This window comes from Pelophylax lessonae, assembly GCF_965119305.1.
Source record: "Pelophylax lessonae genome assembly, chromosome: 2".
NCBI classification, from domain to species: domain Eukaryota; kingdom Metazoa; phylum Chordata; class Amphibia; order Anura; family Ranidae; genus Pelophylax; species Pelophylax lessonae.
In genome coordinates this window covers 231,451,638-231,466,299 of record NC_138769.1, presented here as the reverse complement: position 1 = coordinate 231,466,299, position 14,662 = coordinate 231,451,638, and the positions used below count along the sequence as shown (strand labels likewise).

Here is a 14,662-nt window from a genome sequence, read left to right as displayed (position 1 = left end):
CAAGATGACCTGGCCTCCACAGTCACCGGACCTGAACCCAATCGAGATGGTTTGGGGTGAGCTGGACAGCAGAGTGAAAGCAAAAGGGCCAACAAGTGCTAAGCATCTCTGGGAACTCCTTCAAGACTGTTGGAAGATCATTTCAAGTGACTACCTCTTGAAGTGTGACGCTACAATTTTCATAGTCATGAAAATAAAGAAAACTCTTTGAATGAGAAGGTGTGTCCAAACTTTTGGTCTGTACTGTATATATATATATATATATATATATATACTAATATAGTCGACAAAAATGAAAACAATAGGATGACTAAAACTAAAACTACATTTTAGTTAAAAAATCATGACTAAAACTAAATCAAAATGACACCAAAAAAGCACTGCACTAATACATAAGAAAAAGTAGAGACTGCTGAAAGAAAAAAAAATAAGAAAAAAGGCTTTTCTTATTTATTTATTTTTTTTTCTGAATATTTAATGTTGGTAATATGTGCAATGGGATTACTTGACCATTGGAAGTCGCAGTGGGCGATTCGTGTGCTTACAAACTTCCAATGGTCAAGAATTATATGGAGCTGCGTCTGTCAATGAACTTCAGAGAAAAGCATTTTAGGGTAAGACAGAAATCCAGTCCTTTGTTTATGACACTTGCTTTTATTTATAAAGAAGTTATATATATATATATATATATATATATATATATATATATATATATCACAATGGCTACATTTGTGTCTATAGTACATGTTCAAACCCTAATACCATCAATAATAGCCTGTTAATTGTTACTCCAGGAGTATATAATGAGTTTGGCAGTTCTATAGAAATGCTTAAATACTGCAATACAATTTTACTGAATTGATTAGATTTTAGCTGACTAAAATGTACTGGAGATTTTAGTCAACTAAAATATGACTAAAACTAAAACAATTCAGATGACTTAAGTACAGCTAAAACTATAATGGCATTTTAGGCAAAAGACTATGAACTAAATTGCAATTTGACATCAAAATTAACACTGCATTCAATACACCTAAAAGTGTTGGAATACCTGAAGCTTCAGGGCAAACTCTCTTTATCTACTTGTAAGTTTTACCCCAAGAAGAGCTAAATTACCAGAAGATTAAAGAACATTTCTTACACACAGTGCACACCTTGATTGCTAAGAAAAGAAAAAAAAAACACAATTTGAATGTATAAAAGTTATTAATGAGTAGTAGAAAACCATATGGATATTAAATAGCATTGTAAAACACTCAGCACTTTGTGAATTGACATAGGATATGAAATACATGAATGTTTTTAATTTTTTTTGAAAAAAAAAATTCTGAATATATAAACTTTGTATTTAAAGTGTTAGTAAATGCCAATAACACCTATTCCTAAAACTGCTGCCCTCCATCTGCTCTGAAAAACCTGTATTAAAAAAAAAAAAAAATCAGTGTAATGATCCAGCAGGTTTTTTTCCACCAGGTAAGTGAGTGCTTGACAATGGCTGTGAATTCCTAGAGCCGTGACATCACCCACTGACTTCCATTGTCGGTGCTCCCTTTTCTCCCCTGCAGCAGCCACTATAGGACAAAGGAGAGCCAGAACTGCTGGATGACACGGCTGGACCAAGCAGAACTTTTAAAAAATGGAGGGAGGGAGGCAGCATTTTTAGGAATTGTTACTAGCCTTATCTTCCACCTTAACAAGGGGATATATAACACAATAATTTGCAAGGATACACGCTCTTCTTGTATGTTATTTATTAGCCTCAAACTTAATATGGTGTCCTCATTTGTAAGTGCAATGCCTCTCTTTTTTCCCAGAAGACTGACAAACCAGAGCTGACGGGTAGTGTTGAAACAATTGGCACAACTGAACCTTTACCACAGCCTTTACCCTTCCCACCAAACCTTGCACGATCTAATTCTCCAAAGCTTGACCCTTCAGAGGTGTACAAGAAATCAAAGAACATCTTTGAGGATAAGCGTAAGTAATTCCTGTTATTTATCAGATACCACACCAAGGTTAATAAAACTTGCAATCTTTTGGTCACTTGTGTAAAGTGGCAACATTTATAATTATTGTTTTGTAGACAAAAGTAATTTGTACATTGTAATTAACATTAACATTGTGTTTAAAATAATGCCTTGGAGGTTATAGAGGGAGTTGGAGGTAGCAGAATAACATTTTGGCTCCGTTCACATCTAGGCGTTTTGGGGCGTTTTTGGGGAGTTTTTCTGCTCTAGGATCAGCTCTCAAAACGCCCAACAAGACAAATCCTATTCATTTCAATGGCCCCTGTTCACATCTGAGCGTTTTTACGCTGTAAGCAAAACGCCCAACGCTCAAAAAAGTACATGAGCTTCTTTTTGGGCAGATTACAGGCGTTTTCCATTGGTTTCTATTCAATCTAAAAACGCCTGCACAAAAAATGCCTGTAAAAACGCCTGTAAATCGCGGTAAAATCGCGGTAAAAATCGATGTAAAAAAACGCGCGAAAACGCTACGCTCAGGTGTGAATGTAGCCTTTGTGTAATAGCATTAGGGAAATCCTGGGGGAGAAATCAGGTTTAGAAGAAAAAATAAAAGGGTAGTAGAAAAATACATCTTCATTAATACTGCGCTATTCACACTATATATTGATGTAAAAGTGCACCTGTGCCCAGACTTTGGTCTTTAAAATATTTCCGTATTGTTAGCAAGCAATAAAAGCGCTTTAATAAAACCCACACTGACCTCTCTTACTGCTTGTACAGTAAAGTTATTGAAATCTCAGATATTCTCTAGGAAAGACTCTAAAGAAAAGTTTTATTTGTTTTAGGTAGAAAGCATCTAGACAAGTGGAAAAAACTGACTAAATAAAAGAAAAAAAAAAAAATAGTTCAGAGATGGTCCTGAAGTAGAGCTATGGGGAAATGATTACTTATCTGTCTGTCAGTGTAACAGGCAAGGGGCTTGTTTTAAAGAGATTTTACTGCTTGTTTTAGGGTATGTAAATACTTTAGTGTTCATAGTTTGGGCATAGGTTCACTGTAAGGTCCTACTTTTAGCCTTTCTTCCTCTACATTTAGGCCTTAATCACACTTTGCGATTTCCGCATGGTAATCGCTGCAAAATGCGCGATAAGCATTTGGGTGCCATTAAAAGGAGCAGTCGTTTATTGGGCAACAAACGCACATAGAGCACTTGAATGGGCTGTCCCTTTGTGACACAGACTCGTTCTTGCAATGCAATATATGAATGGGGGCCTAAGGGTTCTTAACCTTTTACAATTACAGACCCTCAGTGTTTTACTATCATCATCAGTTATCAACAGTAGGACTTCAAAAGATGTCAAAAGATTTGTTTTACTGTACATAGGGACAATTAGGAACAAAACAGCTGAAATAAAATTGAAGGACTTTATGTCAAATCACAAATAAAACGCTTCCTAAAAGAAGTAGGATTTTTGTTTTTGTGCAAAGCATTAAATCAAGGCGCAGTTGCTCACAATGTTACTTAAATATCATCTGATATTAAACAGAATTCTCTACTTACAGTTGCATCTCCTACAGTTAGAATGTCATCAAAAAGTTAATTTATTTTAGTAATTCAAATAAAAAAGTGAAACTTATATATTTTATATAGATGCGTTACACACAGAGTGATATATTTTAAGCATTTCTTTCTTTTAATTTTGATGATTATGGCTTACAGCTAGTAAAAACCCAAAATTCAGTATCTCAGAAAATTTGAATATTACATAAGACCAATAAAAAAAGGGTTTTTAAGACAGAAATGTTGGCTTGCTGAAAAATATGTCCATGTACAGTACAGTATGCACTCAATACTTGATTGGGGCTCCTTTTGCTTGAATTACTGCATTAATGCAGCGTGGCATTAATCGAGTCGATCAGCTTGTGGCACTGTTGAGGTGTTATGGAAGTCCAGGTTGCTTCAATAGCAGCCTTCAGCTCGTCTGCATTGTCTGGTCTGGTGTCTCTCATCTTCCTCTTGACAATACCCCACAGATTCTCTTTGGGGTTTAGGTCAGGCAAGTTTAAAGCAGGTATTGACAGTTTGGACAGGTGCCAAGTCCTGCTGGAAAATGAAATCAGCATCTCTATTAAGCTGGTCAGCAGAGGGAAACATGAAGTACTCTAGAATTTCCTGGTAGATGGCTGCGCTGACTTTGGACATGATAAAATACAGTGGACCAACACCAGCAGATGACATGGCTCCCCAAATCATCACTGATTGTGGAAACTTCACACTGGACCTCATGCAACTTAAGCTGGATACACACTATACACTTTTCTTAAGATTTTTTTCCTTTAGATTTACCAAAACCATATAATAGGAGGTCAGGCCTAAACACACTCAATTTTTATGCAATCAGGCAGGCCCTTGCACTACATAGTTGAAGGTAAATCTAAAGGAAATCTACCAACAAAAGTTGTATAGTATGTATCCAGCTTAATGGGCCATACACACTATAAGATTTTCTGAAGACTTTTTCCTTTAGATTTACCAAAACCATATAATATGAGGTCAAACCTAAACACTTTCAATTTGTATGCAATCTGGCAGGCCCTTGCACTACATAGAAAAGGTAAATCTGAAGGAAATCTAACCACAAAAGTTGGATAGTGTGTAACCCAGCTTTAGATTCTGCACCTCTCCACTCTTCCTCCAGACTCTGGGACCTTGATGTTCAAATGAAATGCAAAATTTTCCATGATGATTTGATGATTGGGTGAGCCACGTCATCTGCTGGTGTTGGTGGTTAGGTAAAAATAAAGAAAGAAAACGAATGCAGCCACCGTATTTAGGGATTAGTAAGCTACAATATATTACACTTTTGTTTTTGGGTTTTACTCTTAGTGAAAATGCAAACTGGTCTGTAGTGAAACTCCTGTGGGAGCAAATATTTGATTTGCAGTTCCAGATCATCCCCACATACACTTACTATACATACAAATCCCGTATAGAGTATGACAGATATAAAACTATAAAAGCCCTTTAGAACATACTATATATTGTCAAAAAAGTTGGGACACCAGCCTTTACATGCACATGAACGGTAATGGTATCCCAGTCTTAGTCCGTGAGTTCATTATTGAGTTGGCCCACCCTTTGCAACTATAACAGCTTCAACTCTTCTGGGAAGGCTGTCCACAAGGTTTAGGAGTGTGTCTATGGGAATGTTTAATAATTTTTCCAGAAGCGCATTTGTGAGGTCAGGCACTGATCATGGGCGAGAAGGCCTAGCTCGCAATCTCCGCTCTAATTCATTCCAAATGTGTTCTATGGGTTTGAGGTCAGGACGCTGTGCAGCCCAGTCAAGTTCTGCCACCCCAAACTCGCTCATCAATGTCTTTATGGAGCTTGCTTTGTGCACTGGGGTGCAGTCATGTTGGAACAGAAAGGGGCCACCTCCAAACTGTTCCCACAAAGTCTTGGTATGCTGACACCTTTGGAGTTCCCTTCACTGGAACTAAGGGGTCAAGCCCATCCCCTGAAAAACAACCCCACACCATAATCCCCCCCACCGTCACCACCAAATGATTTGGACCAGTGCAGGCACACCAATACTTTTGACAATATAGTGTATTTATACATTATGATGTTTCCACTGTGCATTGAGTAGTACAAATACATACATTGTAGAACCTGGCCTAAGCATTCCCCTGTGCTTAGAAATTGGCCTTTAACCGGTTGCCGACCGCCCCACGACTATATACTGCGGCCGTCAGCCCCGGCCAGGCAGAGTGACGTATGGATACGTCACTCGCCTGTCACTGACTTGCGAGCCAATTGCGGGCGGGCACCCGCCGCGGCTCGTTCACAGACAAGTCAGTGCGTGTGACCGGCGGACTCAATGTCCGCCGGTCACACTACGATCGCTCCGGTGAAGGGAGAAAGGCAGAGCGGCTTATGTAAACAAGCCGCCCGTCGTTCTCCCTGGTGTAAAAATGAAGATCAGACGGTTCTACTATGTAGGACCGTTGATCTTTGTTTTTACACCAATAGGAATGTCCCTGCACAGTTAGAATCACGCCCCTAGGACACACTTAACCCCTCCCTGTCCAATAAAGTTAACCCCTTCCCTGCCAGTGTCATTTTTGCAGTAACAGTGCATATGTATAGCACTGATTACTGCAGTAATGTCACTGGTAACCCCAAAAGTGTCAAAAATGTCAGTCAAGGGTCCGATCTGTCCGCCGCAATGTCGCAGTACCGAAAAAAAATCGCAGATCGCCGCCATTACGCGTTAAAAAAAAACCCACCAAAAATGACAAAAATCTTTCCCTTTGTTAGTAAACGCGATAACTTTTGCGCAAACCAATCAAAATACGCTTTTTGCGATTTTTTTTTTTTACCAAACATATGTAGCATAAAACAAATTGGCCGAAAATGTTAAAAAATTTTGATTTTTACATTTTTTTGGGGAATTTCATATAAAAAATGTGAAAAATATTGTTTTTTTTGCAAAATTGACGCTCTTTTTTTGTTTATAGCGCATGATCAAAAAATCGCACAGGTGATCAAATACCACCAAAAGAAAGCTCTGTTTGTGGGAAAAAAAGGACGCCAAATTAGTTTAGGTACAGCTTCGCACGACCGCACAATGGTCCATTAAAATCACGCAGTAAAAATACGCAAAAAACCCCCTGGTCTTTTAGCAGCCAAATCCTCCGGGGCTTAAGTGGTTAAGGAACACTTTGCCATAAGATGCATTGGCAGTGATGAAATAATTCAAAAGGAAAAGTGTGGCTCAAGAGCCCAAATCTTGAGATAAGGATGCTGTTGTTTATATTGTATATATTCAGCAATGAATGGGTAGAATATCCCAGCAAATAAAAAAAGAAGCCTTTCACCTTCTTGAAACCCAGAGTAAACTTTATTGGCCTTGGTACAAGGCTAATCCACTTGCTGTTCTAATCAATTTCACTCTGCTAGGAGCTTAATCATAGAGGAAACAAAAATAATTAACCCATAACTTATGGTTGCATATCAGTTTTTTAAGCACAGTTTAGAAAAAGCAAGAAAACATCTGTAAATGTTGTTTTCCTGCAATTTTAGCACCAGTCTTAGCACAAGATTTAGCATACCTTTAGCTGTAGTTGATGGTACAGCAGTGCAAATAATTGGGATTAACAGATGCTCTTTTCTGAACGGCTGCTGTTGCGAAGTCTTGTTGATTTTCTTTCTCATGTGAGTTGCTCATTCTTAAGGCAAGCTGTCAGGAAATGTGAATGTCCAATATAGAGCTCTAAAAATAGGCAATATTCCTTATTTATAGCCTAAGCACATCATATATTCTTTTAAAGAACTGCAGCGTTGCTGTGGAAGTGTTTATTAATCCAGTTGCACTTTGGTAGGTGCGTCTGTTAAAACAAGACACGGAAGTACATTGCTTTTATACATCAGCATGAGAGGAAATCTCATGTGTGCTCTCCTTCGCTCTGTAAACTTGCTGGTGTGACATTTTGGCTGCCTCGCTTCCAAGTCATCTTCTACACACATTAGACTTCTCTGCAGATGTTTGGCTTTTGTTTCATAGAAGTAAAATAAATATTAAGATAAAACCCCAGAACGTAATGGAAAAAAAGGGTTTGTTTTCGTAGCAGATCTTTTTGTATTAATTTAACATTTAAATTCTTTTACTTTATTCCTCTTTAGAAATTTTTGCTTTTAACCACTTCTGGACTGCAAGATTTCCCCCCTTAATGACAAGGCCATTTTTTGCGATTCAGCATTGCATTACTTTAACTGACAATCGCGCGGGCGTACCCAAATAAAATTGATGTCCTTTTTTCCCCACAAATAGAGTTTTCTTTTGGTGGTATTTGATCACCTGTGTGATTTTTATTTTTTTGCGCTATAAACAAAAAAAAAGCGACAATTCTGAAAAAAACAAAATATTTTTCACTTTCTGCTATATAAAATTCCCCCCCAAAAAAAAAAAAATGTAAAATGCAAATGTTTTCATCATTTTAGGCCAATTTGTATTCAGCTACATATTTTTGGTAAAAAAAAATCCCAGTAAGCGTATTTTGATTGGTTTGCGCAAAAGTTATACAGACTAGGGGAAAGATTTATGTCATTTTTATTTTTACTAGTAATGACTGTGATCTGTGATTTTTAGCGGGACTGCGACATTGCAGCGGACAGATTGGACCCCTAATTGACATTTTTGACACTTTTGGGGGGACCAGTGACATTACTACAGTAATCAGTGCTAAAAATATACTTTGTTACTGTAATAATGACACTGGCAGGGAAGGGATTAACCCAGGGGCGATCAAAGGGTTAAATGTGAGCCTAGGGGGTGCTTTCTAACTGGGGGGGGGTGGGCTTGTGAAATCAACAGAGAGACCTGTTTTCCTAAATAGGAGGAACACAGGAGCTCTGTGTTGATAGCGGAGAGAACAACAGTCTGCTGTGTTTACAACAGCAGACCCGTTCTCGCTCCGCCGGCCCTTGGAATTGCTTCCCCACTGGCGAGTGGGCGCGCATGCACCTCCAGGATCGTTCCCGCGAACCGCCATACAGGTATGGCAATTCTCGGGTACCTGCCGCCGTATATAGCCAGCGACTGGTTGGCAAGTGGTTAAAAAGAGCCATTTCTAACTCTAATTCTAGTTGTTAAATTGTTGGATTTTAGACATAGTATGCATGTCTTCCTTCCGGGTCCGCGGACCCCGGCCGTCGGTCACGGCACAGGGCTCCGAAGAAACAGCACGGGCGGCCGTTCCTTCAAATGTGGTGGTCCGAGGGTTAAAGTGGTTGTTAACCCACTTATTGTTGTTACTACAATCCCTTCTGTTATAATGAATGCTGTGCCCCACTGTATGTGTTTTCTAAAAAATCAGCCGATAAATACCTTACTTTATAACATGGATCGGTGGTCACATGACCGGCCCCCTCTCTTCTCTCCAGGTCTGACAGCAAAGTGGGTGGTACTAAGAATCCCCCACTGACGTCAGCCGGGAGGAGGAGAGAGATGGGCGTTCTCATGAAAATAAGGTATTGGCAGATTTTTTAGAGAAAACACAGTGAAGCACAGCATTTATTATAACAAAGGGAATTGTAGTAACAACAATAAATTATGATAATGGAAGAAAGTGGGGGGGGGGGGGTGGGCGGGCACTGGTACGAGCTGACAGGCAGGGAGGGGAGGGGGGAGGAGGACACAGGAGCATAGAGGAGAGCAGAGAGCAGGGCTGCTTATGATGGAGGCACGTGCACTGACCACGGTGTCAGGGCTCAGCAGCCATGGTACACCTTGGTCAGTTTACAGAGGGGAGGGTATGGCCAGGCAGGATCAGCCAGGTATTTCAGGTGATACAGGGGTCCAAATGACACAGCACAAGCACTGTGCTGTATACCATGCTTTAAGGGAACAGTATCCAATTTGTTGTTTTTTATTTTTTTTAGGTTAACAAACACTTTAAGATGCTGAAGGTGTAGAGAAGAAAGTAATATGCTATTGTGCCAAATATTTTTATATTATTATATAATTTTAACAATTTTTAATATTTAATAAATGGCTAATTTTATAAAAGTAATAATTTACAAAAGATATTCTGAAAGATTTAAATGACTTAATAAAATACATTGTAATATTTAAAAAACAAAAATAAAATATTATTTATGGGTACCGTTAAAGGCTGCATGTTCTTTTTGCAAATGACCATTGTCACCAAGACAGACAGTTTCAAATCTAACCTTTTTACAATTGCAGAATTAGAGAAAAATCTTCCAATGGGGACACCTGTTCCAGTGATTTCTGTCCAAGCGGAGATGGTCCCTAAAGACCAAAAGATTTAGGGTCCTTTCACACCTGTCCATTCTGCCGACGGACTCCTTTCTGCTCAGCAGGGGATCGATCCGCCGATCCCCGCTGAGCAGGCGGATGACAGCTCCATCTCCGCTCTGTGCGCAGAGACAGAGCTGTCAGATCCCCGCTGTCCTCTATGGGGGAATCGGATGAGAACGGGACCGCCTGTCCATTCTCATCTGATCTGGTCCGCCAGATGGATGGAAAATAGGGTTTCCATTAATCCGGATTTGATGGACAGGATTGGATCGGATGTGTCTCGCTGCCATCTGCTGCCACATAGGGATGCATGGGGCATCCAATCAGGTCCGCCTGAAAAACTGACAGGCAGATCTGATAGGACCGTATGTGTGAAAGGGGCCTAACTGTCACAACTCCACAATAATGAACTTCATGACTCCACAAATGAAGGGAAATGTCCCAATTGGGATAAGAACAGCAAAAAAAAAAAAATTAACAGGGCTTAACAAGTCCACATTCCATCTATTAAGTGGAAAATGTTAGTTTATGTATAGCCAAAACTTGTTTCTTTAATTTTCCATAGGGAAAAGAAAAATTGTCCTTTTGGGAACATGTCCCTTCGCTTTCTGTTCTGGCAAATCATTGGAAAGTGAGGAGAAATCTCTACACAATGAGGGGAATACTAGTCTTTGTTGTCACCAGGCTAGACCCTCTTTGGAAGATTCACCCCACCTCCTGCTTTGGTGAACACTTTTGGGTTCCTTGTCACTTTCTGCCTTGGTAACAATGGTCAATTTGTTCCTTTTCTATTCGAAACTGAGAAATAAGTTTTTCCTATACTGTACATTTAGTTTAATTTGCAGGTCTTGTTCTTGAAAGCATCCAGACACCACTAAATTATTTTGCAATTTATGACACCATAGCTGCTCTAGAAATGATTCCAACTACAAAACGGTTTTATAGCTGGTTCCTGCTGGTACTGTAAATTGGGTGGTAGACATCTAAAAAAACAAATGAGGCTTTCTTGAGACTTCACTATAAATCGAACAGGCTATCTTTTAATAAAGAGTATGATACGGGAATTCCATGAGACAAAACTTTGACATGTCCACGTTACTTATTGTCAGGCACTGCGCCATGAAAATGATAAAAAAGTGGCTGTTCCCAAGATTTGCACTACAATTATAGAAACAACTACAGATAGAGAAGAAATGCATTCAGATATTACTTTATTCCAGCTATTCAGCTGGTACAGCAATTTGCTGCTATAAAACAAATTGCTTACTGTCATCATTTTAACAGTAAGACAGTCATGTGAAGTAGACATTTTTTTTGCTTCCTGCTTTTAAGCTCTGGTATTTGGTTTGATAAAGTAATTCTGTGACAGGTTTCACTTCAATATCACAGATTAAATATAATTGTTTAACCTCTTCAGTGACCAGAGGTCAACAATGCCTAGATTTCCAGACCAAATTTAGTGGCATCAATATAAGTGGGTTGACTTTACAGTGACTAACTTGCCTACCTAAATATAAGATGTATATATTTTTTTTAAGGTTTTTATTTCGTACAGTGTTTTAATAAATTTCCTGCTCCGTTTCTTGTTATAGTGTATAAAAGTAAAAAAAAAAAATTAAAAATTGTGTCATCTTTAACCACTTGCCTACTGCTCTATAGCACTTTTACTGCTACAGGGCGACCGCTGTGCAGCAGGATTAAGTATATATAAGTGATCCTGCACTTCCAGGTATGGGGCGCAAATCCGTGCTGCAGCCAGCTCCCTCCGGTTGTGATTATGCACAGAGGGAGCCGATCGCCGGATACAGCAGACTTGATGTCTGCTGCCACCCGCCGATCATCCTGCAGAGAGGCAGAACGACAGTCTCCCTATGTAAACAAGGCAGATTGCTGGCCTGGCAGGAGGGAAGGCATGGATCCTGTATCTCTGCAAAGCAGGGATATGGATCTATGTCTTCCTGTAGTAAAAGCACCTTTGATCTCCCGCTGATGTTAACCCCTTTCCAGCCAGTGTCATTGGTATAGTGGAAAAATGGGGGTATTGCTGCGCTTAAAACATCAATTAAAACCGTTGCTTAAATAGATTAAACATAGTGAGTGTAAAATCCTATACTGAATTGAGTCAAAGGACTTAGTACAGCTGCCAACACCTGACCCGGAATTAGAAACTCCAGATCTTGAAATGACATAAAATAAATATGGTGTAGCGCTTGTAGCAATGAATAGAACTGCACAGTCCAAAAAAAGTTCTTAAAATCAAATGGTAGGAATAAATCAAGTCTTTCTGAGAAGATGTGCTCCCAAAAGTAAATGCCAGACACTCCACGTTCCAAAAGCCCAGTGCATAGAGACCACCACCGAAAGATAAAATTGGCCCCTTACCACAATGCGATGATCCCCACTACAGGGATCGTATCCAGCCTGTATGTCAGATCAGAAGACTCATGCAGATAATGCCAACTCCTTCTATCTCCCACGCTCGGAATACATGCATATGCAAAGAAAGGGAACAACTCCCATAGTGAACTATAGTCACTGACTTTATTGATAAAGGCAATAAAAAGTGGCAACTCACATTTAAATGGAGACAAAACAGTGTGTGTCTCTTTGGAATATTCCCGAGACCTGGTTTCCAACCAAGAAAATGGCCGCCGCGTCCCCTCGTAGGTCCCAGCGTGACGTGCCGCAGGCTCCTCCTACGCGTTTCGTCAGTAAATGACGTTGTCATTGGTATACTGACAGTGCATATTTTTAACCCTGATCACTGTATTAGTAGCACAAGTTCCCAAACAAGTGTCAGTTAGTGTACGAATGCCCACCACAAGATCACAGTCCCGTTTTAAGTTGCTGATCGCTGCCATTTCTAGTAAAAAATAAATAAATAAAAATTCCATAAATATATTTCATAGTTTGTAGACGCTATAACTTTTGCACAAACCAATCAATATACACTTATGGGGATTTTTTTTTACCAAAAATATGTAGCAGAATACGTATTGGCCCTAAATTGATGAAGAAGAAGAAGAAATCTGATATTTTAGACTTTTTTGTATTGGATATGTTTTATAGCAGAAAGGAAAAAAAATAATATATATATATATATATATATATATATATATAATTATTATTTTTTTTAATTGTCATTTTTTTTGTGTTTATTGCGCCAAAAAATAAAAAATGCAGAGGTGATCGAATACCACCAAAAGAAAGCTCTATTTGTGGGGAAAAAAAGGACATACATTTTTTTTTCGCACAATTGTCAGTTAAAGTAACGCACTGCCGTATCGCAAAAAATGGCCCAGTCATGAAGGGGGGTAAATCTCCTGGAACTGAAGTGGTTAATAAATGTATTTCTTTCTACGTGCACATGAAAGAAGTACAGTAGCTGCTGTTACTGACAGTTTATAAACAAAGTCTTGATCATTGTTATAGCTGATATGATGACCACATGATCAGGAACCATGCTGATTTGTTCTCATTTGTTGGTGGATGTGTACATTCTTTGCTGTAAAAGATGAATGTAGATTACCATTAGCGCAGTGCAGGGGAGCATTAGTTAAAGCGGAGTTCCACCCAATTTTTAAAGTTCAGCCCCCCGCGTTGCTGATCACAGTGACATTAATGATCAGAATTTTTTATTTTTATTTTACAAAGCATGTTCCTTTTTTTGCACATAAATAGGTCCACTTGCGCTGTACTGCGGCACTGTACATCATATCCCTCCACTCGCTGGCTCCTGGGATGTAAGTGTCATCAATCCCAGGAGCAGCTTTAATGGGCAGCCTAGCATCACAGTATTTCAATGAGAAATCTGCACTTTGTACGGGCTGCGCATGCGTCAGATCAGGAGGTGCTTGCTGGGTAGCCAGAAGCACCGTATCCCGGAAGGAGATACAAGTGGACTTCAGTTGCCCATACTGAAGATGGGATTGTGCTTGTTAGAGAGAATTCTGTGAATAAATTGCATAATTATATACCAAAAAAGACTACATTTACTATGTATGTTGGAATGGATGTAATGTAAGCCGTGACCATTGTGAGGGTGTTTTTTAGAAAAAAATAAAAAATCGACTGGAACTCCGCATAAATGTGAAACAATATATAATCAGCGCCATAGTGAAGAAGATGTGCAAACTAATATTTAAGGCCTATTGCAATTGCTGCCAACACCTATTAGAATGTGTCCACCTGTGACTCCAAACCAAAATCAGTATAACATAATCAGTGTAGCGCAACCGATATAAAATACAATCAATAATATAATCCAACAAATGAATATAAAAAAGAAAAGTCCCAGTTTTGTGTATGAATTCCACCATTGCGCAACTCAAAGTTATAATTCAAGATAATATTTAAAACAATATTTAAAAAAATAATGTAATCCAGTGCTCCCCTTCAAATTTGATCCCACTACAGAATCCCAATCGCCTGTTAGGATGTCTCAGAGTGCCATCTGGGTACTCTTCTACAGGACGTCCCTGAGCCACGCTGACCTCCACTTGGGGTCTCAATCAGCAATTTGCGGCCATAAAATAATAATAGGAAACCATAGTGCTCTCTGCTTTGAATGTTTATTTAAAACGTCACATAGGCATTAAAAATACAGTACTCACATAAATGTGTGAAAAACATTAATATCTTCAGCTCTCCACGCTAACACACAAGCGAAAAAACGTCCTGAGTAATAGCTCCTCCCACCAGGAGGGTAGGATTATTCTTCTACTTGGATTTCTATGTTGGCTTCTAAAGGGCCCCATTTACACAGGCAATATCAACTCGGGGTCCAGCCATGTTCCGTGTTGGAAAAGAAAAAAGTTGGCACTCCGTCATGGAACGAAGTTGCTTGAATTTTTTTGCAGTATCCTC

General features: G+C 39.2%; 1 protein-coding gene across 3 annotated transcripts in view; it reads left to right on the top strand.

Annotated features, from left to right (window-relative positions):
- The window catches only part of MAGI3 (membrane associated guanylate kinase, WW and PDZ domain containing 3), a 603,948-nt gene that overhangs the window by 465,826 nt on the left and 123,460 nt on the right, over window positions 1-14,662 (top strand). For 2 of the 3 annotated variants that reach the window (XM_082246221.1, XM_082246223.1), the window contains exon 12: window positions 1,815-1,977. In XM_082246221.1, the coding sequence (XP_082102347.1) occupies window positions 1,815-1,977 (163 nt within the window). The remainder of the gene's footprint in view (window positions 1-1,814; window positions 1,978-14,662) is intronic. The other variant, XM_082246222.1, reaches the window with a different exon arrangement.